We start from the raw sequence: 27,098 nt of genomic DNA, 5'->3' as shown, positions 1-27,098 counted from the left end.
GAGAGAGATAGAGAGTCAGAAACATCGATGAGAGAGAAACATCGATCAGCTGCCTCCTGCACATCTCCCACTGGGGATATGCCCGCAACCCAGGCACATGCCCTTGACCGGAATCGAACCCGGGACCTTTCAGTCCGCAGGCCGACGCTCTATCCACTGAGCCAAACCGGTTCCGGCCGCTGGTCCAGATCTTAGTTTCTAATTTCCAATCCCCACTAAAGGGAACCAGGACTCCTTGGGAAAATGGCTGATTCCAGGTGAAAGGTAGGGAAATGTAAGATTAGCATGGAACATCTTTTTGTGACATAGAGGAAATGTTCAAAGACCAGTTGGGGGGGGGGAGGGGTGTCCATAGGACACAGCTAAGAGTCTAGTATCTAGAATATAAAAAGAACTCTTACAACTCAATGATAAAATGACAATTTTCAAGTGAGCAAAAGGTATGAATAGACAATTCTAAGATATACAAATGGCCAATAAGCATATGAAAAAAATGCTCACCATCATTAGTCATTGAGACATCACTTCACATCTACTAGGATGACTATAATTAAAACAAACAAACAGAAAACAAGTGTTGACTAAGATGCGGAGAAATCAGAACCCTTACACAGCCCTAGCTGGTTTGACTCAGTGGATAGAGCATCAGCCTGCAGACTAAAGGGTCCCAGGTTCGATTCCAGCCAAGGGCACATGCCCGGGTTGCGGGCTCGATCCCCTCCCCCCCAGTAGGGGACATGCAGGAGGGAGCCAATCAATGATTCTCTCCCATCATTGATGTTTCTCTATCTCTCTTCCTTCCTCTCTGAAATCAATTAAAAAAAAAAAAAAAAAAAACCCTTATACATTACTGTTGGGAATGTAAAGTGGTTTAGCTGCTATGGAATAGTTTAGTGGTTCTTCAGGCAACATAGAATTACCATATGACACTGCAATTCCACTCCTAGATATATTCCCAAAAGAACACGTTTATATAAAAACTTATATATGAATGTTCATAGAAGCATTATTCATAATCAATAACTGGAAACCCAAATGTGCATTAACAGATAAAATAGGGGTTTATCCATGCAATGGGACATTATTCAGCCATAAAAAAGAGTAAATTACTGATACATGCGACAAGATGGATAAACCTGGAAAACATTATCCTCCTATATAATAAAAGGCTAATATGCAAAATTGTCCCCTTGGGAGTTCAACCATGAGTTAGATCGCTCACTATGATGTGCACTGACCACCAGGGGCCAGCGCGGAATATGGTGGATGAGCAGCGGCAGCGAGCGGGTGGGGGAGTGGGGAGGGGGGTGGGGAGGGATGACGACGCTGAGGGAGTAAGGGAAGGAGGTGGTGGGGAGGGAGGTGGAGAACTGGATCGGGCATGATTACTGGCCAGGCCTAGGGACCCTACCCATGCACGAATTTCGTGCACCAGGCCTCTAGTGCTAAAATAAAAGAAGCCAGACACAAAAAGGCTACATATTGTATCACTCCATTTATGTAAAATATCCAGAGTAGGCAAATCCATAGAGAGATTTGTGATGGCCAGGGAATGGGGGGATGGGAGAATTAGGACTATTAGGTATAGGGTTTCTTTTGAGGGTGATGGAAATGTTCTGGAATCTGATAATGGTAATGGGTACACAACATAGTGAATATACTAAAAAATCCCTGAAATCAACATTTTAAAGTGGATTGGAAGTTGTGAGTTAAATCTCAATTAAAAAAAAAAAAGACACAGCTAGTTGGAGGAGATCACCACTCTTCAAATCTGGGGCAAGCTAAGCATAAAAAATACTGAGTTATTAGATTATAACACTTTGAATTTAAAAAATAAAGCCAAATTCATAGTAAAAATTACAACCCAAAAGGACAGAGGGAAGAAAACTCTTCTTTACAGATGAATGCCAGCTAATAAATGTAGAAGGCATGATGAAATAAGAAAATTACCATTTAAGAATTCCTAATGTGATAATTAACTAACTGGTGAATTTATATAAAAGAACATTAGAGTTCAGTATACTTCTCTTTCAACTTTTCTGGAGGTTTACAATTTTTCAAAATAAAATGTTGGGGAGAAAGTCTATACACTAAATCAACTTTAAAGAACAAACCCAACATGCTTAAACTGTAACAATCAGAAATGCAATGATGTCTAATACAAAGAATCTAATTTTCTTGGACATATTTTACTATTCCCATTATGATATATATAGTTGCTCTGCAAGTCCTCTATGAATCCTCAAGGCTTCTAAATTAGTTAAATGAAAATCACCTAGCCCAATTCAGACAATCAAAAATTTATCCAAGAGGAAAGAAAATAGGTTGGACAACTCACAAACCCCACTGTGCTTTACCCACTACGTGGAACTCCACATACCTCAAAATAATGGCTTTCAAATGTTTTTTCTTTACAAAATTTCTGAGAATTTCGAGAGGTATTCATTTTTAGCTACAGGGCAGACACTCCACATGTTGAGCAGACAATTCAATGTATCTCCAATAGGAAGATTTGTCATAAAGAAAGTCACCAAAAGTTGTAAGCAGTCTGGATTCATGTTTATTGAAGCCAGTAATTAGAGACATCTTCTTTCCCAGCACTAGAAAGCAAGGTTCCACATGACTGCATACTGCATCTGGATAGAGCCACCCCCCTGGACCAAGGCTGCTCGGGGAATAATCTGCAGTCCTAATTTTAAGTGAAAAACACCAATAAACTTAGTATAGAGACAACAGTGAACTTTCACTTACAGTATCAACATTGTTAAGGTCATGATGTACAGAGCAGTCACTTTCAACTTTGTTAAAACTAATGAAACGCAAAGTCTTCAATTTAAATACTGATTTTAAAATGCCAATCGAAAAAAAAAAAAAAGTGCAAACAAAATTAAATAATTCTAGCAGCATACCCGTTGCATTTTTAGGAAAGAATAACTCATGGCCTCGATAAGGCCACATCTTCAAAACTGGGCTTATTTCTTTGATTTTTCCATTTTATAGACAAACAGCAGATGTAACCACTATAATGTATATAAATAGTCATAAAATTCTATTTAACAGTCTACCATACAAGTGTATTCTGCAAATAACATGAATTTTACTTTAAAAAGTAAAGGCTGTTTATTGTTTGGCCTTTGGTTCCAATGCTTGAAAGCCCCGAAATAACAAAAAGACCCTCCCATCCCCCCACTTCCCCAAAAGAACCCTGCAGCTCCCCAAAGTTGGTAGACTTTGGCAACCACTAAGCACATGACACTATGCAACAGTTTCTTCTGATACTAGTAGCATCCATTTGTCATGAGAAATTAAAAGTGGTCTCCAAGAAACCCTCCTTCACAGAACACAGGTGCCTTAGCATTTCATCGGTTTTAGTACATTTTACAGTGACACAAAAGTGCTTATCAGTTTAAATCATAAAAAAATAAAATAAACGAAAAGTAAAATGATGCTTTAAAATTTAAAATCACTCCATATCCCTCTTAGGCATGTGCCTTCCCAGGAATCCTTTCTTGTTCCTGAGGTCACTCCTTTTGGGCCCCACTCCCAGCCACTACAGAGGAATTAAGTGACCCCACCACTAGTGTGGTCACAGCTGTTGGGCATCTAGTGGTCACTACCCCACAACTATCACTCCACAGTCAGTTTACTGTCATTACCTGGACAATTTGGTAATTGGAAACCACAATACATTAAAAAAAAAAACCCTGAATTTAAAAAGGGTGAAAAAGTATATTTTCAACAATAAAACTGGCACAAGAAACATGTTTTATGTTTGTCAGAAAGGCAAGTAAATACTCAGCTTTCTCCTTAACAGTGTTCAGACCTTTACAAAAAAGCAATTCAAGACAGTTTGAGAGTCTTGTTCTATAACATAGGATATTAAGTTATGCCCAGTACTATGTTAGTGGTCAGTCAAATCTTGTATGTAAAAGTAATAACATTAGGGAAGTAATGCTCAGACACAATACAATAAACATTCATATAAAAAAAGTAAACTCCACATAAATGAACTGTGGTTTTTCCCTTGGTTTGACAACAAATGTTTTAGACATTAAATTAATGGTAGTGTTTGCATTTAAAAGCTCTGTATCATGTATAAAATTAAAAGTGCCATTTCAAATCCACAGAAGTCATTTCCAGAATGGTGTTGTGACATGATAATGTGCATGAATTTGCCCTAAATGGAGACACCTGAAACTCTTATTTCCATAAGAAAAAAAAAAAACGAAAAGCTTCATTTTATGAAAAACACAAAACAAGAAGTATATCATTTTCATTTTCAATATAAAACATTCATTTGTTTGTCCATCTCATAGCACTGATCAGACCAGGGAGCTAGGACAAAACCCTTCTGCACATGATGGCTTCCACAGACAGTAAGGCAGGGATTGGTGCAAGCCAATTAATCAGTGTGCAATTACATTAAAAACCTCCCTCAAACTTTCTGTAGTACTTTGCATTATAGTAAAATGAGAGGCTGGTCACCCATTCTCTACTTGTAGGCCAGCCTGTGGTAGTAAAAAAAAAGAAAAGGTTTTTGAAATTTAAAAAACAGAGCAGGAGTTATTAAAAAAACACTATTTAAAGTAAACTAATTTTGTAACTGCCGACTTTAAACACATCCCAGTGACTGTCTGCCCCACAGTGCACATGCATGGAGCCCAGCACCTCCCATGAGAACATGGCCTCGGCCAAGCACGTGAGTCCCGGGAGGCTGCCATCTTCCCCATCCCTGTGTCAGCTCCACCTGACTCAGGCACACCCACACTTAACACATCTTTCATAAATTAAAGATGCATTCAGAACAAGTCTAATTCCCACTATGCTTAGTGTTTAGTTTGGAAATGCTTCTGATATTAAGTCTTAAAAATGATTATTCAACTTCTACCGAACACACAGTATTTACTAACACTGCTCATCTCCTCCTTCCTTCACCTCCTTCAACGTTCAGCTCCCCCACCATCACTTCTCTCATTCCTCCTTTAAGCCATTTTTGTTTCCTGGACTTTCTGCTACTTAATCTGCTTCCCAAGAACAAGTGAATTTGCTAGCACGCACCTGGTCAGACTAACCATCTGATCAATGATTTCCTGGTCTCATTTGCTCCGCCCTGAAAGAAAGAGGGCTCTCTCTCTTTTCATCTACCTTCCCCTCCACATGAAGCCCCGGCTGCACTTGCTTCCCACGAGAGAGCAACATGCCTGCGAGTCCAAGGTTATCCTTAACAAAGGGATCTGACACATAACCTTCCTAAATGTGCAATTCACACTCGGACAAGCCAATGAAGTTTTTTTTTTTTAAGTTCATCTCCCCTGCCCCCAAAAACTGATAGCATGTGCCGTATCAGAAAAATCCTGGTCTTAGCAGATCAATATACATAGTTATTTGGTCATTTTACATATGCACTTTTAAGGAGGATCAGGCTTCATTTTCTGTTGAAGAGTTTGTTACCATGGAGTCTGGTTTTCGAGTCATCCTATCCAGTTCTTCCTGAACATTTGTCAACACAGTCTTTTGTCCTTTAAAAAAAAAAAAAGAAAGCAATGATGGGTTATTGAAAAAAGCCTTTTTCATCACAATGATTATGAGGCAGACCTAAATTCAGTCCTTCTTTATTCGAAATGTCACAGGTCTGTGTTCCCCCAACCAAATAATTCCTATTTCCTATGAGGGGATACCTGCTCATAGCCTGGGTCACCAGACCAGATTCTGAGTCCGTAAGAACTCAGGAGCCCCTGAAGGCCCAGGCTGACCTGAGGATGGAGTGATTCCCTGATGGCATCCTTTGATACGAAAACACCCATTAGGGAAAACACTGTATTAACATATCTTACAGCCAATGGAAAATTAAGAGCCAAGAACTTTTAAAATGGCCTCAAGCTTCCAGGGAAAATGTGTAATTCCCAAGGAACTTGGTTATTTGTTTCAGAGACTTCTAAGATATAGACTTGCTCTAAAGACATAAAGGACAGATGGAGGGGGGTGAGGTTCCTAAGCAGGAAAAAATTACAACCCTCCAGTGAGACAGTGTGTTCACAGCTCCAGCACATGGTAAGACTGGGGGGCAGTAAACAAAAATCCGTGTAAAGCATCACAAGAAATTAAATAAATAAAATGCCAATGGTACACTCTAGACCAGTGATTCTCAACCTTCTGGCCCTTTAAATACAGTTCCTCATGTTGTGACCCAACCATAAGATTATTTTCGTTGCTACTTCATAACTGTAATGTTTCTACTGTTATGAATCGTAATGTAAATATCTGATATGCAGGATGATCTTAGGCGACCCCTGTGAAAGGGTCGTTCGACCGCCAAAGGGGTCGCGACCCACAGGTTGAGAACCGCTGCTCTAGACCATGACTCCAATGGACAGAGCTTCTACACCAGGGGACATGTATAGGTTAGGAACTACCTCAACTCACCCAACAGTCAGTTCCTGAGAACCTGAATGTACACTAATCCCACCATAAATGTGCCCAGGAAACCTGCTCAGTAATAAGGTAATCCTACTGTAAGTATAGTCAGTATAAAGCAGAGAAGTGCTTCCTTTGCTTGGCTGTTTGCAGGTCAGGTTGATTCGGTCTGCAGGTCAGGTGAAATCACTCTCCTGTCCAGCTCCCACCTCCAACACCCCTCAATCAGAAGGCTCGTAAGTCTCAAAGGGTCCTTCAGTACCTGACTTCTTGGCTGTGCTCTGCACCCCACCAGCACCAGGACTTCCAGGAGAGCCTGTTTTTTTACTCAACAGACTGTTGAAGAAGCTAGCCAACACCCCTTCACTTGCTGCATTATCTAAGGAAACATTAAGAAAAAAAAGCATCACACAAACTGGACAACTCAATTAAACAAATAAAACCTAGTTTTCAGCTTGGAATGATCCAGTAGTGGCTACTGTATTCCTAGGATACTGAGCAATCATACAAATCAGCATGATTAATAAGTGGAATCCTGTTTAGATTTCCCACCAGTTTGGAGGCACAATAGATAACCTGTGCTTTACATCACCTCCCTGTCCACAAGTCCACAAGACAGTGTTTCTCAAAGTTTTATAATCCCGTAACAGTCAAAAGCTGCTGTGAAAAGCTCTTATTCAGAATAGAAGTCAGCCATCAAATATGCAATAATAAAATTTTGTTTTGAGGTCTTATTGCACCCAACATCTTTGGGTATTAATTACTAAGTCAGTGGGAAAAGAACTATTTCAACTAATAAGTAATAGAGTTTCACAAGAGAAGTGAAGGGGGAAAAGTCCCACAATTCATAAATGGTAATCAAATAAACATAATAAGAAACAAAACTAAGGACTTAAAAGACACATTTTAATGTGACTTCTTATACTGTATTCCTCTCCAAAGGAATCTGCACTGCTTAACCGAGATCTTACACAAAGTCAGGTGCAAGGGGCACCGATCCCAACAAAAACACAGGCTTGGCCGCTGCCAACCACAAGCCCCTCCCCTTGAGAGAGGGGAGGTGGAAAGCAGCCCTTCTTGGGGAAGAAAACAGCCCATGAGTCTCTACCTTCCAAACCCAGCCACGCAGTCCCCACAGAGCTGAGGCCTAGGACTAAGCCTCTCTCCAGACACAGGATACATACTTTTGATGTTTGGATCCGGCTTCTTTACTGACGTGCCTGGGGAGGCACTAGGCACGCTGGCTGGCCCTCCCCGGCCCTGAGTTCTTGGAGAGCCAGAGGGTCCTCGTGCAGGGGATTCCTAAGTCCAAAACCAACCCAAGTCACACATAGGCATAAAAATAACAGAAAATACATACTCCAAAAATGAAACCATCAGTCTACAGGGTATTTCCAGTCTAGGGAGAAGGATGATAGGACGGGGCGTTTGCTCCCAGCTCAGTCCCTTTCTAGACCTGTTTCTCCTGAGAGAAGAGGTATCAAGATAACAAAGCCTGTTCACTCAAATCCCAGAAGAGTATTCCTTCTTCAGATATTTTCTGAGTTCCTACTATGTTCCTGGCCCTAGGCCTTCGGGGGACCAAATTCCCTTTGAAAATACAAAAGCCCACACACACTCTTACAAATAATGGTATAAGATTTGAAGACACCCAAGACACTGGGCCTTGACCCTCTGTTTAAGGTACTCACGGAAGCTCTCGTGGGCGTGGCTGGCTGCTTGGCAAGGAGTGACTGCAAAGAGAGGGACATACTGGCCATTAACCAAGGCCTGCCAAGTGCACTGAAGGTCTGGAGAAACACTTCCAAGTATTCCACTAGAGGGCGCCATTAACAACAACCAAGTCATGGGTTTAACACTAAATGCAAAAAATTTCAATTGAGTAGTTTGGTATTTGGTGAAAAAATATATTCCAAGTAACCAGTTTTAAAGCTAAGGAAGCAAGGAGAGCACAGAAGGGAGGAACAGTTGGCAAAAGAACTGTTAACACCCCCTGCTGACCTGCCTGCTCCACCAGACATGTCATGTCTAACCCATATTACACATGTCATGTCTAACAGCAGACTGGTGGCATGTCTAACAGCCCAAGTGAAACAGGTGAGACTGAGTTTGCATCCTGAAGGCCTCTGCTCTGGCCTCACTGGTCAGCTTGGGGAAGTTACTTTCCTCACTTACAAAATGGGTGTATCAGCTCACCTGCCTTTATTCCCAAGGACGTAGAGGGCTATGTGAAATAATGAAAGTGAGTTCAGGGCACTTGCCCAACATGGGAAGTATTATGCTAGAAAACCTACATTTCCAGTCAAAAAAAGTACTTAAAAAGATAACTGCCCTAGCCAGTTTGGCTCGGTGGATAGAGAGTTGGCTTGCGGACTGAGGGGTACCAGGTTCGATTCCGGTCAAGGGCATGTACCTTGGTTGCAGGCACATCCCCAGGAGGGGGTGTGCAGGAGGCAGCTGATCAATGTTTCTAACTCTCTATCCCTCTCCTTTCCTCTCTGTGAAAAATCAATAAAATATATTTAAAAAAAAAAAAAAGATAACTAAGCCCATCACTGTAGAATCTGCAAGGCAGGCAGGGATTCCCTGAGGCAGGTGGTCTAACCCCTACTCTGCACCAATTCTAGAAATGGAAGGAAACAGGCCTGCTCGCAACTCCTTTTGAAGCTCTCTGATGACGGTGACCTCGCCCCAGGGAACTGGCATTTCACTCATGAGAAGGCCTCTGCTCTGGCCTCACTGGTCTTACCTGCTGCTTCATTAGGAACACCTGCTCATCCTCTGCTGCCAACTCTTTGTCATGGACCAGCTGTGAAGGGAAGAGACACACTCATTTGTGGTCAGAGGTAAAGAACATCTGAACTACTATCAAAATTCATGCTGAAAGGAGAATCTTGGGCTAGGGTCTCCACATGGGTATGGGCAGTATCCCTGCTGAGACTTTCTGAGACCAGCCGTGGCATGTGGCCAAGTGACTTTGTAAAAGTCTGGTAGGTTCTAACACCTCCTAGGAGCAAGGGATCAACTAAGTAGTTCAGAGGTGGTGGAGGTACTGTCAGGACCTAAGGGGAAACGTCAACCCCACTGCATCACTCATGCCCCACCCGAATCCACCTGCGTAATACCACACTTCATCTAAAGATTTTTTCTTCTAAAGCCCTTGGATTACTACCCCCTGGATCGGTTAATGTGTAAAACCTGATTCTTTATAGGTTTCTTTTCCTATTAAAAAAATACCTGTAACCCTTAGTGATTGATATGGGTACCTTCCTCACAGGAGGTTTCATGATAAAGTCTTCATATGCATCTTCTGGCTTCACAGTTGTGAAATTTTCATGTAAAATGGCTATTTTCTTTTCATTGTCCCAACCAGCAGGTCTAAAGGCAAAAAAAAAGGGATTGACTTGTTTTTCCTAGGACTGCCTTATAGTGTACAGAGCACACTCTGGGTTAGACAGGACTCCTGGATGAGTTCCTTTCCCACAAAATCTCGTCTCCAGTTGCTGGGTTGGCTTGCAACTTTCAGTAGACAAGCCAAAATTTACTGCAGGTATAACTCATCAGATCAACACTGTAGGCCCTGCTGGGATCTTACTGATTACACATGCTGACCCACAGCAAGTGTTCAGAGCCTTCCCACACCTCCATCCAGAAGAGCAAGGACACAATGGAGCCCTGTTCTAAGAGGAGAGAATGCTGAGACCAGCATAGAGGCCACAGCTCAGGATGGGACTGTTTCTCTTTGGCATGCAGGCACCTCTCCTGTGAGCTGTTTCTCTGAGAACTCTTCTTTCTGACAAGTTTCTTATGGATTGGTTCATACATTTTACTGGTTTGGGAAAATCTACCCTGGAGCCAAGAGGAGAACCACGACCTGCACTATCCTGGGCTCAAACCAAAGGGACACAAAGAGTCTTACATGGATGCTGCCCAGCTTGACACCACAGGGCAAGATGGTACCCAGGATCCATTAGGTTAAGCCATAGCCAACAGACTTTCCTAAAGGAGCAAGTTTAAAATGTCCTACATTTGAACTTTAGAAGTTCTAAAAGATGGTGACTGATTGGTCTCACAGGCCTCTCACTCTCCATTCAATTCCTGCTCCACAGCTCTAAAACCAAGAAAGTGCTTAGCCAGGGGTCTGCACCCAAATTGCTCTGCTGACGTCATCAGCTCCCCAAAAGGCAACTACCTAGAGGACCCAAAGTGCAAAGGGGCAAGGCGTGATCAAGATACCGCCATGACCCATGCAGCCTTCAGAAGCTGCAAGATACTTCTCCACTCCAAACCAGCCCCAAACCCAGCCAGTCTCCCTGCTCCTCCTGCTCCCTGGGGTCATGTGTGGTCTGGGCACTGGCTGACTCCAAATACATACTGCTCTGCACTTGTGCCACTGGCTGCTTTAGACAACTCTCTAATATCAGTCCAAGCCTCTAGGTTTGCTGTCTACAAACAGCCCAAGTGAGGTTCTCCCTGAATGTTTAGGAGGCAATCCATTCAGTCCCGAGCTCTTGGCTTTCACACCTTCAGTCTTCTCATAGACTGTCCCTCCTGCTCCTCCATTCTTTCTGGCCTGCCTGGCCCACACCACTCATCCTTCTAGCATCACTCTCTCTGCCTTCCCTGCTGCACTGTCTCCACTATCCCGCTACTCCCCTACCTCTCCTTGGCTGTGTGTGTGTGTGTGTGCCATGTGCAGGGACCACCTCTCATTCATTTCTGTGTACTCAGCATAGATCCCAGGTACCTACAAAGTGCTCAGTATTTGCTGAATATCCTGTAATTCTTTTTTAAGTCAAGAGAATATCTAAGACTAAAAACATTGATCAATGGCATAAGTCCTCTCAGAGACCACAGCTTCAACATTTATTTATGCATCCACAGCATTATCATTCTCCAGTGAGTGAAAGACACAAACTCGGGCAAACAGGTACCCAAATCCCTGCCCAGGGGCTCCCAAAATGTGAAATGCTGGAAACACACTAAGCAGGCAGTACAGCCGAAGCCCATGCTGACAGGGATGCCTGCTGATGACCAGAGAGAAACCAGATGCTTCGACAGAGAACATTCAGGATCCCCAAAGCGCCAATTCCCTCTACTTCAACTCCCTCCCTCGGCTAGTATTTTACCAGAGTAGACAATAAGTGGCAAAAATGGCTGGCTTCAGTTTTGGCAACTTGCTCTCAAGGACGGAAGGCAGCACTCGTGACCTCATGCTACCCACTTCTCTCAGACTGGAGGCAGAACGGCAAGTAATCTGGGAAGGAGCGGAGAGGGAAATGTGGGTGTACCTATCACCTGTGAGGTCCAGCCCAAGCACCTTGCCCCAAGGCCGCAGAAAGCTGGCTGTGTAAGACAGAAGGCACCTTACTTGGAAAGATAAAAAGTAAAGAGCAAATGTACAGTGAAGAATTTGAAAGCATCACCTACAAAGAACTCACATAAAAACTGCATCCTTTTCCACAACTAAGGCAGGCGTGGTAAAGTGGAAACCATACGTTTTATGAACGATGTACTTATACAACAAGTCGAGGTTTTTTTCTTCCTTCACTGATGTGTAAATCAAGGCAGCTCCATCTAAGCAATCTGCTTAAGGAAAATCAATTTACTACAGGAAACAGAAGCAAACACACACAAGCACAATCCTCACAATACTACCCATAGGTTGACCAGTTTTTGATTAATACATAATCAATAGAAAAGCGTTGAAATTTTAAAAAACTGAAAGGATAATAACAGCAGACAAACCAGGTCAAAAGTAAAGAGTATGTTGCTAGTGGGCCATGCAGTTCCTTTTTTAACATGTAAACTTGTTTTCTGACCCATTAAGATTGCGTCTTAGCAGTCGAGTTAATAGCTCTGAAGCTAGCCCAGGAAAACACCCTCAGGATATCCAAGGTATAGATTCTTTCCCACGCAGATGCTCACATGTGATTAAGTTTATCATTAAGCACGTTTATGAGATGGGTACCTACATGTACTGATAACCACTACTGAGCTGGACAAGCTAAAGGGTCCAAAGGAAGTGATAGGAATGTATCCCTCACTCCCACCCTAGGGAGTAGATCTATGGCACCAACTGCTATTGGATTTTTATAGATACTGGACTCAAGGAACTACTGACACAGCATCTTTCTCATGGACAGCACAAAACACTTGTAGCATCTAAAACAATAGTGTTGGGTAATTAAACCTTTCTGCAAAAGAAGCAAAGTTTAAAAAGCTTTCCAAGATATGATAAAAGTATCTTGGTAATAAAATCAAACATCAGCTTCCTTCTTAAATATAAAAGCCTACCAAATATACAGCATTAAAAATAAAAGTGATCAAATATAGGCAAAAATTCCTAAATCTCAAATTCTAACATAGTAATATACAAAACTAGTAAAAAGATGTATACATTATCTCCCTGGCAGGATCTTTCTGGATTCAGGAAGTACTTATCTCCTTGAAGATGCCCCCGGGCCCCAAAGCAGCACCCCAAGGATACACTGGAGGCAGAACCTCCGTAGATGTGACTGGATAAAGTCGAAGTGCTCGTCCCTGTAATCATGCTCCTTCTCCAGGACACTCACGGCATCGCACTGCAGGGAAGACAGAAAGAAAAATGAGTGTCTTCTTCAAGAGTAAAGTATCACAGCTCCAAAGAAAGCCACAGGCAAAAGTCCAAGCATTAATTAGACAGACAAGAGTGAAAGGCAATTGGACAGCCCAGCCGGTGTGGTTCAGGAGTTGAGCATTGATCCATGCATCAAGAGGTTGCCAGTTCGATCTCCAGAAGGGCGTGTGCAGGAGGCAGCCAATCGATGTTTCTATCTCTCCCTCTTCCTCCCCCCCTCTCTAAAATCAATAAAAACATATATAAAAATTCTTTAAAGAAAAAAAGCAACTGAATATTTTTTCTCTTATCCTGGACCTCAGTTTCCATATCTGTAAAGTGGGAATATAAGAACCCTGATCAGCTCACTAAGGTTCCAAGAATCAAACAAGGTCATATCAAGAAACAGGCCTACTGGGCATGGTTGGGCACTGCACATTCCACAGGGCTCCGTTCTCGCAGAACCCGACGCAAAAGGTACTCCCTATAGTTGGGCAACACAGTGGCTCTGACTGGGAATGAAGTACTTTTGAAACTCAAAATGTTTTAAAGCCACTCCTTTTTATTTTGTAAGAGACACAACTTTGTTACTCTATAACTGAACTTAATTTCTATTCCCACTTCATCATTCTGCAGGATAAAAGAAACTGAAATTTCAAGTTCCCTTCCGTCTTTTCATAGGCTTATGTTCCTTTCTGAAAATCATCTCAAGTCCAACAGACTTTACAGACCAAAGCCCAAAAGAATTCTGCTCTTCCATATATATTTTTCAATATTAGTTTGGGCTAGATGAACTGGTTTACACAGCCTTATGAAAACTGTTTTTAGTTCTAAGTTTGAATCACTCAATAAATTGACAGTGCTTCATGGAGAGATCAACCCAGGCTATGAGCAAACTGAGTTATGTCATGTTTCCAGCAACAATGTTTAAATGACATTTTCTATGCTGACATATTCAATGTACCTTAATGAATCCTGAATTAGCCCAACTCTCCCTTGGGAAGACACCTAATTAAAGCTTCCCAGTTTCTTTCAGATGGTGACTGTTCACTGGCCAAATTGAGTCAAGTTTGCAGCTCCCTGGCACACACCTTTGTGCACACCACCAACACTGGGATCCCCAGATTATGAGTCAGCACATTGTCACCAAGAGGCAGGGCAACATTTTCTTCATCAGGACCCGAGGTCAGAGGCCCTCTTCTCTGTGGGGAACCTTGACAACCTTCTTCTGGTTCAATATAGTCTTGAAAATCTTTCACAACTATAGGTGAAAAAGGAAAAGAAAATTACACACACAGAGATACATGCCAGCTTTAGAACACTGAAAAAAGGTAGGAACAAGCACAAAACAAAAAGAATTGTGACAAATTTCCTAATTGCACCCTACTGCAATATTAGGGATTTGGGGACGATGATACAAAATGCCAATTCAGTTTGAGCATTATAACTTCAGAACAGCAAAAACATTCCCCTGGCCTGGCCGGTGAAGCTCAGCAGTTGAGCATCGACCCATGAACCAAGAGGCCACCAGTTCAATTCCGCATCAGGGCACATGCCCAGGTTGTGGGCTCAATCCCCTGTGCATGTGTGCAGGAGGCAGCCGATCAATGATTCTCTCTCATCATTGATGTTTCTCTCTCCCCTTCTCCCTTGCTCTCTGAAATCAATAAAAAATATATTTAAGAAAAAAAAATCCAAATAGCCCTTGGCAGAAAGTTCCCCACCTCTGCTCTACTTGATAAGCAAGGGAACCCCCAGGCATAAAGCAGGAAAGACTAATCTACACACAAGCACAATCTTCTGGTGGCTCTGGGGGTTTGCTCTGCCCTTCCCCTCGCTCAGGTGGGTCCTGCAGCCAAACGGCGGCCACAGATTCAGGACCAATGGAGAACCTAATTCTGCAAGACAGTGGCTGGCCATGGAACAGCTTTCCAAACTCAGCAGGCAGAAGACTGGTGCTGGATTGGAAACTAGGTTGGGTAGCAACCCTTCGCTCATTCAATTATAACACCTAAAGTCCCATTAATCTGGAAAGCGTTGAGTCCTCTGAGCAAAAGGATAGACAACTGCTTTATTAAAATGTAACCCAAAACCAGCAGTAACAAAGATACTCCTTCACATGCAGAGGAGGGGTGGTGAACACAAGAGAGGTCCTCAGAAGATTGACCAGAGTCATGAGGCATGGACTGGTTCCAGCAATTACTTGTTGCCTTCCAGTGTCCTCTCTCTTCTTCTTCCTTATAAATGAATCAAACCCTGATACTTAGAACACATGGCCACATAGACTACAGGCACGAGTCCTTCAGCCCTTCTTTCCTCTTCCTCCATCCTGCTGTCTGGAACAGGGATGTGAGGGTTAGAGCTCTAGCTGTCAAGAGGAAGAGAACCACACCCTCGAGATGACAAAGCAAAAAGCCAAAAGGAACCAGGGTCCTTGACCTGTCTTCTTAGAGCTGCTTTCCAGGCCTGACCTGCCTACCTCTGGATTTCATTTACATGAGAGAGAAATAAACCTCAGTCTTGTTTAAGCCACTGTTACTTTGGGTTTTGTGTCACATGCAGCTGAATCCTAAGTGACAGACATCATCGACTAAGAACACAAAATTTAGTGTGTCACTGTCACGGGAACACAAGCTCCTAAGGAACAGGCATCTAGTCTGCTGTATGCACCCCCAACACCTAGACCAGACCTGACACAAGAAGGACACTTTCCCTGTCTGGAAGGAACAATATCCTTGGCTCGATCTCTATTTTTTTTTTTTTTCTGTCTTAACAAATCTACAAAGTTACATATAACTCTAAGAAAACAGGTTTGGAAACTGAATTCGTTAGTACATTAACCCACTAATCTAGGCACAATGTTAAACATGCAGTGAAAGAAAAACTGCTTTTCAGCCTCAGAATTATTCTGAGAAGTTAAGTTGTCTTTAGGATCTCTATTTCAGGGGGAAAAGAGGCTTTATCTAGAAAGGTCAGTGGCTGGAGACAGATGAGCTGAGCTGCATACCAATCACTGCAGCACACATAAACACAGCAAACCAAAGATTAGATGCAAAACTCCTTATTTAAGCTAATGTGGGACAGGAGCAAGTTGGGAAGTTATGACAGGAAGACACATAGCCAGAAATACCATTTGAAAAGCACACCAACATTCTGAACCCTTCTGCCAGGAAGTGTGAAGATCCCGTGTGCCATGCCCCAGAAGCCCTCATTAATTCACTAAAGGGAATGATGTCATCCTGTGGAAATAAGCCAAGCTGAGCCAAGCCTGCCTTGGCCAAGACTGCTGCTGCCGCCGCAGCCACCACAGCTCCAGTCCCTGCCCCTGCCCCTCCCATTTTCCTGGCAAGTGGACAGAAGCTGATGTAACTGCACAGAAGCAAGGGAAAAGAAAAACAAGCTTCTGAACCACATTAAAGAGAGAAAAAAAAAACTTCCTTTAATTTGAAAGTTCTTTGTTCTCAAAAGGACTGGGATATCCTTAGTTTTAAAATAGCCTTTCGTTTTAATGACAAAAAACATCCTTCCTATTTATATGAACTAAAATCATATTTGCTGGATCCCAAAATGAACTAAGGTAGGAGTGAAAGATGTGTCTTGTGGGCTTCCTTTGAGCCTGCCAATAAGAGGGTCCACCGGGCCTCAATGGAATCCCAGGCAAAGGACTCAAGCTGCAGGGATCACAGTAAGTCCCCATACCACTGATGCTAACTCTGCAGGCAGAGAGTAATAGAAATATAAAAAGATGCACAAAACTGATCACATTTTGGGGGGTGGGGGTGGGGGAGGGAAACCCTTATTTTACAAGAAAACCAATGAAGATAATACAAAATGTTGGTTCATTAATATTCTTCAACTGTGACACTTGATATAAAAACTGCTTTAAATACTTTTTTTAAACCTCAACTGAGGATATTTTTTCCACTAATTTTTAGAGAGTGGAAGGGGGGGAAGAAGGGAGAAAGAGAGACAAATATTGATGTGAGAGAGACACATCAGTTGGTTGCCTCCCGCACACACCCAACTGGGAGCGGGGAATGAACCCACAAGCCAGGCACAGGCCCTTGCCTGGAATCGAACCTGTGACCTCTGGTGCATGGGCCGATGCTCTAACCACTGAACCGTGCCGGCCAGGGCTGCTTTGACTACTTTTTGACTGGTTTTACAGGAGCAACTGTAGTGGTGCAAACAAAACACAAACACTCTGCAAGGGAAGCTTTGCAGCCTCTCGACATTGTCAAAAGAAAGGTGGTTGGAACCACCCAAAGAGACTACTGAATTTTCCCATTAAGAAAACCTTATTTTACTTACACTTCCGTTCCAGCTCCCTCATTTCTTCTGGTGGAATCTTCATTTTATCTATGTGCTCACGTAAAACACTAGCCCATTTCTGCAGAGATTCCATCACAGCCCAAGGCCTAGACATGTCTGCAACAAAAATGACCAGGGTCTCCGGCAAGGATTCAGCAGAAACTGCAAACTTCAGCAGGCCTTTGTGGTATAGGTCTCCATCCAGAATCCACACGTTACAGCGTGTGTGATCTAAGAAAGGAAGTGAAGCTAAGTTACTACCTGATAATGACCACCAGCACAGCTGAAAGAAGAGCCACACCAGAAAACAACTGGAAGGTGACAGTCACAAAATTCCACACAGAACACAAACAGATGCTTAACCAGAAAAGGCCCAAGTGCTCAGGGGACAGCAACTCTTGGTCAAGATGCCTAGGGACCTGTCTAAACTTTAAACTTTTTAAACTACTCTAACTTATTGTGTCCACGTTATAAAAAGATTCCACACCTTAGCTTTCAATAAGAATTAAAAGATACTAATAAATAAAGGCTACTGGTCAATTGTTCCATAGTCTAAATAACCTATTCTCCTTAAAACATCAGCAATCTGTGAGGGAGCAAGCTAAGCTGCTGAGCCTGTGGTTAAACACACTTTTTTTTGTGTCAGTCACACTAAGCAGTAGGTTCACATATTACAAAGGGTGCCAAAGAGACAGGACACCTTTGTATTTAAATGCTAAGATAAAATCATTACTTATATATTTTGAGATGTGAATCACTGGATACCTGATGATTTAAAGAATTACAATTATTTTTGATACAACAATATGGTCATTTTTAAAAATCCTTTTTTTTTTTTTACATTTTTAATCCTCATCTGAGGATATTTTTCCATTGATTCTTAGAGAGAGTAAAAGAGAGAGGGAAAGAAAGAGAAAAATATCAATGTGAGAGAAATACATCGATTAGTTGCCTCCTGCATGTGCCCTGACCAGGGCTTGGGCCAGGGAGGAGCCTGTAACCACAGTATGTACCATGAATGAAATCGAACCTGGGACCCTTTGGTCCGCAGGCCAACGCTTTATCCACTGAGCCAAACCAGCTAGGGCTAAAATCCTTATCTTTTAGACATACATATGGAAGTATTTGCAGATGTAATGACACGCCTGAAATTTGGTTCATAATAATCCAATTTGAAGTGAAGAAAGAAAAGGGTGAGAATAATCTATATATACTAGAGGCCCAATGCATGAAATTCATGCAAGGGGCTTGACCCTCGCAGCCACAGCTTCGTCTGGAAGGTTGTTCAACTGTCTGGTCTAATTAGCATTTTATGCTTTTATTATTCTAGGTAGAAACCTAAGCGACCATCTGGCCGGTAGCTATGACGCGCAATGACCACCAGGGGGCAGACACTTAACGCAGGGGCTGCTGAGGTGCAGTGACTTGGCAGCTGTGGTCCTCGGGCGACACATGTGGAACCAGAGAAGAGGGAGCTTGATTCCGGGGGGTGTCACCTGAGAACCGCCCCATGCAACCTGGGACCCCTCGGGGGATGTCAGAGAGAGGGTTTCAGCCCGATCCCTGCAGGTTAGGCCGAGGGAACCCACCACTGCACAATCTGTGCCCCAGGCCTCTAGTAGTTAAAATAAAATTCATCAAGAACTGGTAACTATTGAAGACAAATGATAAGTAAACTGGGGTCCATACTAGTCTCTCTCTATATTTTATACTAGAGGTCCAGTGCACAAAATTCTTGCAGGGTTAGGGTGCCTAGGCCTGGCCAGCGATCAGGGCCGATCAGGTTCCCCGCCTCCCCCTTCCTTCACCACCCACGTGCCACCACCATGTGGTTCCCCGCCTCCTCCTTCCCTCGCTCCCTCAGAACCCTGCCATGTACCATGCCACTCCGGTCAGCGCATGTCATAATGAGCGATCAAACTCCCGGTCTCCTGGTCAAACTCCTGAGGGGACACTTCGTATGTTAGCCTTTTATATATATATATATAGAAGAGTATATATAGATAGATAATTTTTGTTTTCCATTAATAAAAAGTTAAAAACATTCACACAATGTGCATGTGCTGACATTTAATGAAACATATTTCCAAAATCACAGCTGGATGACCAAATTATAAAGATAATTCTCCAAATTGATAATATATCTTAAAAAAGTTTAGTCATCGTGTTTAAGGAAAAAAAAAATTTTCAAAAGTGCGAGGGGAAAAAAAATGCATCGAGGAAGAACTCCTACAATCAAAATACAATGTTATTAAACGTTATTTCCCGCCCTAACCGGTTTGGCTCAGTGGATAGAGTGTCGGCCTGCGGACTGAAAGGTCCCGGGTTCGATTCCGGTCAAGGGCATGTACCTGGGTTGCGGGCACATCCCCAGTAGGAGATGTGCAGGAGGCAGCTGATCGATGTTTCTCTCTCATCGATGTTTCTAACTCTCTATCTCTATCCCTTCCTCTCTGTAAAAAATCAATAAAATATATTTTTTTTAAAAAAAACACACGTTATTTCCCAATAAATTCCAACATACATCTTAAAAATGTGTCTGCTGTTAACTACCTTTTTTTGCATAATCAACATACTGTAAAAAATACTTATTATCCTGACTTTATTTCAACAGTATAATAAGGTATCTACATCTAGCTAAACTTTCAAAACTCTAATACATTTTATTTTTCAATTATGGTTTACATTCAATATTATTTTGTATTTGTTTCAGGTGTATCAAAACTCTAATACATTTTAGATAGCAGTTTTGGACTGGGTTATGTGAATTCCTTCAAAAATATTGCTTTGTATATAAAGGCTACAGATTTTAAAGCCTGCCCCTTACCAGGCACAGTTCCTTTTTTCAGTCTCTCTTCCCACTGCCCACTACACGTAACTCACCCAATATGCATGCAGATCATACACATCCCATGTGGAGTTAAACAAATGCCCCCAACCCTGAAGGCAGTAGTCCTTTGACATGTCATGTCCTACCACAAACCAGGAACAAACTATATTTATAACCTAGTCTCATCACATAATAGTAATAAAAAGCCTACAGCTGAAAGATATATAGCTAACCACAGATTCAAAGAGGAACCTGCAAATAGGTGGCCTAGAAAAAATCCCATAAATGCAAAGACCAAAAAGTTTTTAAGGAATCTGAAATAAAGTTAACATGTACTTCAACTCAAAGGCAAATGAATATGGTTAATATGATGTGTTGGCATGAAATATGCTTGTGCCATCTTGAAACAGGACGCCTTAGAGTCACCAAGTATCTACACCATGTTTTTCAAAAGGCACTATAGATACCACTGTGTCTTAAGCTCTGAGCTACATGTGATACATACCACCTCTCATCCTGTCAACCTACAAAACATGTATTAACCAATTCTAAAAATGAGGAAACAGGTGCAGAGTGGTTCAGTCAGTCACAACTAGTGACTATATGGGTTTCTGAACCGGTTCTGTGTGGCTCCAATGCCCAATTTCTTTTCACAATAACCATGCTACCCAACAAAGACAGGAAGCAAAAGACTCAGACACATGAGACCCTCTAGGCCTGGCTCAGTTGCTCTACTCACGCCGATTCCATTCGGCCTAAATGGCACCTGAATGTCTCTGTCCTTTTTACACAAGAATCCTCAGCACCAGGTCTACCTTCTACCTTCTTTCACATCCTTCAGGGAATTTTCAGCATGGCAAAGGAAACCGGGGAGGAGGAGGAATAAAGTCCCTGGAGTTCTAAGATTACCAGTAAGTTACATTAATACAGCGCAGTTCTCCAAGCTTTAACAAACAATCCTTACCCGAGCCCTCTTATTAATAATGACTCTTGGAGATCAAAGAATTATCATACTGGAAAGGACCTGAGTCCAGTTTCTTCATTTTAGCAATAAGGAAATGGAGGGCCAGAGGTGGTGAGATCTGCCCTCTTAAATATAATCGCCCTTATATCATGATCCTTACTGTTTAAATGAGTAAAGGAAAACATAAAGAAAGTAATTTAGCCCAGCTGGTGTGGTTCAGTGGTTGAGCATCGACCTATGAACCAGGAGGTCACAGTTTGATTCTTGGTCAGAGTACATGCCCAGGCTACAGGCTCAATCCCCAGTAGGGGGCGTACAGGAGGCAGCCGATCAACGATTCTCTCTCATCAATGATGTTTCTATCTCTCTCTCCCTCTCCCTTCCTCTCTGAAATCAATAAAAATATATGTATAAAAAAAGTAATTTAATGACTATATTTCATCCTTAACTACATAACTTTCCTATAAATAAAAAGACTTAGACACCAATAATTATTTATTTTAGAGCCATTAAATAACAGTACAGGAGTGACTCCTATACCATCTCCCCATGGCCCCAACCCTAAAGCCTAAGTTTATAAAGGAGGCAACTGAGTAATGGTAACCAAAAAACATTACTCCAATCCAGCTCATAATTATACTTACAAGAAAGAATTATGAGTCCTAGCTGGTTTGGCTCAGTGGATAGAGTGTTGGCCTGCAGACTGAAAGGTCCCAGGTTCGATTCCAGCCAAGGATACATGCCCACATTTCGGGTTTGATCCCCAATAGGACACATGCAGGAGGCAGCCGATCATTGTTTCTCTCTCTCTCTTCCTCTCCCTTCCTCACTGAAATCAATATAAATATATACTTTTTCAAATGGTAAAATGATATCTAATCCTTATAAGAGTGCTTACCATGCATTATTAATCAACCCAACTACTCTGTAGGTAGAAACTATTACTATCCACATTCTCAAGATGAAGACTTAAAAGAGAATATTATCACATATGAGCTCCTATTCCTTCCACTGAAAGAAACACAGGAAATTAGCATTTTTACACTGTCACAAAGAGACTCAGAAGAGTCTCCTGTGAATATTTGTTGAACTATTACATTCTGAACCACACCCATTTCAGATCCTCCACTAGAACCAGGCAGAGTAACAATGGATCAGTCTGCCATGCATTTCTCTCATAGAAAAGTCCAGAGCTTTTAAAAACATCTTATTACCTTTATGTACATCTGGAACTACCTTCAGTGTCTCCTTGTAAGTGAGGGTTACCCAGAGCAGCAGCTGACAGCCCTATTCCCCATTTTCAATAACATACTCTAAAAAGAAAAGTGAGTCAAGTCCTATAAAGACATACACTTCATCGATTCCCCGTGAATTATTCTCCAAGAAAGAATATACCTACTAAGAAGGGTTCCTGGTGGCTACTGGGCTCAAATTAAAAAAAACACACAAAAAAACAGGGCCTAACAGCCATTTCTAAACCGGGGCCTCTCATGCAAACCAGGCTTCAGGGAGAAGCCTGCACCAAGCTGCCTGCCTCCTACACTGACTGCCTTTCTGCACTGTTTCTGCCATCTGAGCCAGCCCTTACAGAGGCGTCCCTGGAATCCTGTAAGAGCCAATAGGGCTGAAACTTCCCCAGTTCAGTAGGAGCTACACAACTAAATCCCCATCAGCATCTTCACTGACCAATCAGGGTCTAGGGACAGGGACTTCTGTCTATAAGTCAGCTTCCCTCTACCTTGGGAAGTGCACTTCCCTTTTTACTGAAGACAGAAGACTGTGTTTCCCACTGAAGATGTTTCACTAGAGCAGAGCAGAGCAAACAGGAGCAGGTGGAGCAGAGCCAAGCTGCCTAGTGAAAGAGAGGCCTTGCCCCAAGGCTTCCTCAAAGCTAGGCGCTGCTCCCTCACTGAGATGTTAACACTATTAAGCTGTTCTGTAGCTGTGCTGTTTTCACAATTGAGCTTTTTTGCACTAAATAAAGTTTCCTTCTTCACCACACCACAAACTGGGGATTCCTGTTGGCGTTGACCACTGGCTGACAGAACTAAACAGAAAATCGAGAATGCCTAGCCATGTTGCAGGAGCTGCAACCAAGGTGTCAGAGCCCTGCATGCAACCCTCACCACGGACCAACGCTTCACTCACCATCGCGGTCCTCGTCATGGACGCTGAGGTAGAGATACTCTAGGCCTCTTCCTTTTTTGCCATGCTCAGCTCCTTGTAGTTTAGTCATGAGGGTTGTTTTCCCAGAACCATCTTCACCTACAAATAATGGGTATAAGACAAAGTGTACTGTTTACTGTAGGCAGGGATGAGGAGTCTTGACATTCACATGAAGAACTATGAATTTCCTGCAAAGCCTGCTATTGAGGTCTCTCACCTGCATTCATAAACAAAGCAGGCTTTGCTTTAAGAGTGGTTGGTGTGGGGAGGGGTGATAAAGGCGGCAAATCCCAACATCTAAAATGACATTCTATTGCAGTTGTCCTTATTTTACAAGGGAAGGGCTAGAGCAGGTGCAGGCCCTATCTACAATTTATAAGACATGCATTTGGAGAACTGAAAGTAAAAGGTGGAGCTAGTTGCTCACAAAATAAACTTTTATCACAAGAAAAGCAAGAAATCTTCCAAATATAATTAACCTTAAAACACAGGAACTCCGAACTAAAAAAAAAGTCTGATCCTGTGCGTCACAATGATGAAGAACGGAAGCTATTCTTCACTTTTCATTTTAGTATATCTCTTTCATAAGCATCCTGATGGCTAGGAAACTAATGAAAATAATTACAGACCTACGCAAAACTCTTAAGCACAATCTCAGTAATTATCAAGCACTTCCTCACCCCCCTCCAGCCAACTAACAACCACTCCCCTCCAAAAAACAAACCTTAAACATCAAGAACCACCACCACCAAGGAATATCACTAGGCACCCCTGGGATTTAATAATATGAACCTACAGGAGAACTAACTGAAAGGCATTCCACAGATCAAAGGTCTCCTTCCCCATCCCCAACGCCACTACCTTACTCAGGCCCTCCATCTGGACCGCGTGGTACCCAGCAGGTACTGTCAGCCTGACTCGAGTACCTGCTCACGGTGAGCCACCTGCTGCTCGGCTGCCAGAATTCCCTTTCTACAGCCCAGATCTAGGGCCCTGATGCCCCACTTCTTGAAGATCTCTAAGGGTCCTCTCTCATCCAGTGCAATGGTCCTCACCTCCAGAAGACCGTCTGCTCCCTTCCTTGAAGGGATTCCCACCAGGATTAAGGGAGGGAAGGAGGTGAAATAAAAGGTCCTTGACAATCAGAGGCCTCCAGGAGAAAAGCATCAGCTCCTCAGCCTTCCACAATCTACCCCCAATACACCACAGCAGTCATCTCACACAAACAACTTCCGAAAGCTCCCAAACCCCCACACTTTTTTAAAAAATATATTTTTAATGATTTCAGAGAGGAAGGAAGAGGGACAGAGAGATAGAAACACCAACGAAGAGAGAGAACCATTGATCGGCTGCCTCCTGCAAGCCCCCCACTGGGGACCGAGCCCACAACCCCGGGCATGTGCCCCTGACAAGGAATCGAACCTGGACCTTTCAGTTCCCAGGCTGACGCTCCATCCACTGAGCCAAACCGGCCAGGGGCCCCCACACCTTCTGGTCACCTCTGCGCCCCTGCATGGTGACACTTATCCTTCAAAACACCTGACCCCCCAAAATCACAAATCACCCTCTTTCAAAACAGCACCAAGCAGTGTGATGCTCCCACAAGAATCTGCCTAGGCCTCGCTGGTAGAGGGCAATCAATCACCAACACATCTGTGTCTCCCCGGACAGAGACCCTTGTCCTGTCTGACAGCTCTCTGTGCTGCCCGGTGCCAGCCCACAGCTCCCACTCAACAAGTGGGTTTTTGCCCTATGAGCGAACCCCGTCCAACTCCCTCACTTGCAGGATGAGACGGAAACCAGAGACGTTCAGGGCCCTGACCCCGGTAACCCAGCAGCGAGGGCTGGAATAAGGCAGCGAAGTCTCCGAGGCCAGCTGTTCCGTGCAGAGTCCCTTCAACTAACTTCGCATGGAAATCGGGGGGCGACTCCTGTACCATCTGCCCGACCCGTCACCTTGTTCCCCGCCTGCTCCCCCTGACTTCCTCGCGTACTCCCTCACTCCCCGCTCACGTCTGGTGAACCTGGAGGTGAGGTTGCGAGCGCGGGAGTCGGGAACATTTGGAGGAACCCGTTGATGCTGCGGCCAAGTGACTAAGGAATACATCGGGCCTCCCCATGCCAGCCATGCCAGCATCACCGGGCTCTGCAAAGGCGGCAACCCCCAGCCTCGGGCGGGGGGCCGGGCCACTCCCCGGCTGTCCAGCCTGGGGCTCCAGGCCCCCGGGCGAGGCAGGCTGCGGGCAGGCGGCAGGAGAGGCCAGCGGGGACCCGTGGGAGGGGCGCCCGCCTCCCCACCCCGGCTCCCCGGGCAACGCCCCGCCGCCGGCGCTCACCGAACACCAGGATGTTCTTGCCAGACGGCAGCTTGGACCTGGCGCGGGTGGACACCTCGCTCAGGATCGAGGACCTGCGGGGACAACGGCAAAGCGGTCAGTCCCGGCACCCGCCTGGACCTCCCCGGCGCCGGAGGGCCCGTCCGTCGGTCCGACGGTCCGGCCCAGCCCGGTCGGCTCCCCGCCCGGCCGCGCCCTCCCCGGCCAGGCAGACCCAGCCCGGCCGTCTCGCGGACTCACCAGAGGCTCTGGCCCTCCTCTTCCTCGCTGGTCAGGTCGCCGGCGGCCGCCACCGCGGGCCCGTTGGGGCCCAGCAGCACCTTCTTCTCCACCCCCACCGGCGCCATCTTGCCAACTGCAGCCACAAAGAGGGCCCTCCCCCGGGCCCGCCGAGGACCCGCGAGGACCCTGGCCGGGGCGCCCGCCGCCCGCCGGCTCCTTCGCCGCTCCTCGCGTCGCCTGCCCTGCAGATCCGCGTCGCCGGCCGGGCGCCGCCTGGAACGCGATGCCCACAGGCTCCCACGGGTCGTGAGGCCGCTCCGCTGGCGGGAGGCGGGCGGCGGTCAGGCGGCAGCCGGGGCAGCCCTGCGCAGGGAGGCGGCGGCGGGAGCGAGAGCCGCGGGGACCGGGCGCGCTGGCGGCCTCTGCCGGCCGAGCGGTGCAACAGCACCCTCCCGGGTCCTCGCGCTGGCCGCTCCCCGCGCCGTCGGAGGCCGAGGCAGCCCGATGGACAGACGCGAGAGGCCCAGGTTTTGGAATGAGACGAATCCCTACATTGCACCGTTTACCTAGCTCTTACTTGTGTGCCAGGGTCACATTTTCTCCCTGAATCGAATCTAACCCGTTTACAGACGAGGAACCTGAAGTTCACAAAGCTTAAGAAACCCGCCGAAGAACTCCACGCTAGAAGATAGCGTCCGGGTCCTTGCCATCTTATTCACAGATACTGACCAGTTATATCAGGACTTTGCCTAATCCTAATCAAACCCCGCATGGAAAGATGAGCCTTAAACCAGACCTCCAATTCTCATAAATACATAAATATCCCTTCTTTCGCCCCCTCCTTCACTGACCCTATTAAGATTGTGAGGTGGTATTCTTCACCGCAGTTGACAATACACTTGAGTTTACTTCATAAACAGGTTAAAAAATATCAGGAAGCCAGCATTTGGCGGCTTTCATTTCCTTTCTTGGGGGTGGGGAGGGGGGTAGAAAAAGGAAGAGATGTGAAAAGGGAAGGGATGGGGAAGAGAAAGGGGAACGAAGAGGATAATGGAAGAAAAGGAGAGAAAAAATACATTTTACCTATCAAACTTAAATTTAGGTGTGGCCACCACCTGAGGACTCCTGCTATGTGCTGTGGAAACAGGCTCACTTTACAAGGTGTTTCTAAATATCACAAGGAAGTGGGATATAGCAGAAAAGCAGCCACCTACCTGGGTTTCAGATGGGTAGGATTCTGGTCCTGGCTCTGCCAAC

The 27,098-nt window shown here is 44.4% G+C and overlaps 1 protein-coding gene across 3 annotated transcripts; it reads right to left on the bottom strand.

Annotated features, from left to right (window-relative positions):
• Positions 1-2,537: 2,537 nt before the first annotated feature.
• On the bottom strand, positions 2,538-26,016 carry DYNC1LI2 (dynein cytoplasmic 1 light intermediate chain 2). Of its 3 annotated transcripts, XM_036345606.1 has the most exons (13): positions 25,860-26,016; positions 25,620-25,693; positions 23,266-23,382; positions 17,324-17,554; positions 14,104-14,273; positions 12,905-12,998; positions 11,856-11,991; positions 9,681-9,792; positions 9,164-9,223; positions 8,106-8,147; positions 7,599-7,716; positions 6,677-6,793; positions 2,538-5,519 (listed from the first exon to the last, which is right to left on the bottom strand). In XM_036345606.1, the coding sequence occupies exons 1-13, from the start codon at positions 25,964-25,966 to the stop codon at positions 5,419-5,421; spliced, it is 1,479 nt and encodes a 492-aa protein (XP_036201499.1). In that variant the 5' UTR covers positions 25,967-26,016; the 3' UTR covers positions 2,538-5,418. The 3 variants fall into 3 exon arrangements, with proteins under 3 accessions (XP_036201499.1, XP_036201500.1, XP_036201501.1); XM_036345607.1 differs by lacking the exon at positions 8,106-8,147; XM_036345608.1 differs by lacking the exon at positions 17,324-17,554.
• Positions 26,017-27,098: the final 1,082 nt, after the last annotated feature.

This window comes from Myotis myotis, unplaced genomic scaffold (assembly GCF_014108235.1).
Source record: "Myotis myotis isolate mMyoMyo1 unplaced genomic scaffold, mMyoMyo1.p scaffold_m19_p_19, whole genome shotgun sequence".
NCBI classification, from domain to species: Eukaryota; Metazoa; Chordata; class Mammalia; order Chiroptera; family Vespertilionidae; genus Myotis; species Myotis myotis.
The sequence above is the reverse complement of the archived record's forward strand: the minus strand, read 5'-3'. Positions and strand labels throughout refer to the sequence as shown.

Bases quoted from the DNA above. Each gene is read 5' to 3' on its own strand.
- DYNC1LI2 (XM_036345606.1), bottom strand. From the start codon at position 25,966: ATGGCGCCGGTGGGGGTGGAGAAGAAGGTGCTGCTGGGCCCCAACGGG. The intron at 14,274-17,323 runs GTAAGTAAAATA...TTTCACCTATAG, and splicing joins GAGGGAGCTGGAACGGAAGT to TTGTGAAAGATTTTCAAGAC. The intron at 7,717-8,105 runs GTGAGTACCTTA...TTTTGGACTTAG, and splicing joins CCACGCCCACGAGAGCTTCC to GAATCCCCTGCACGAGGACC.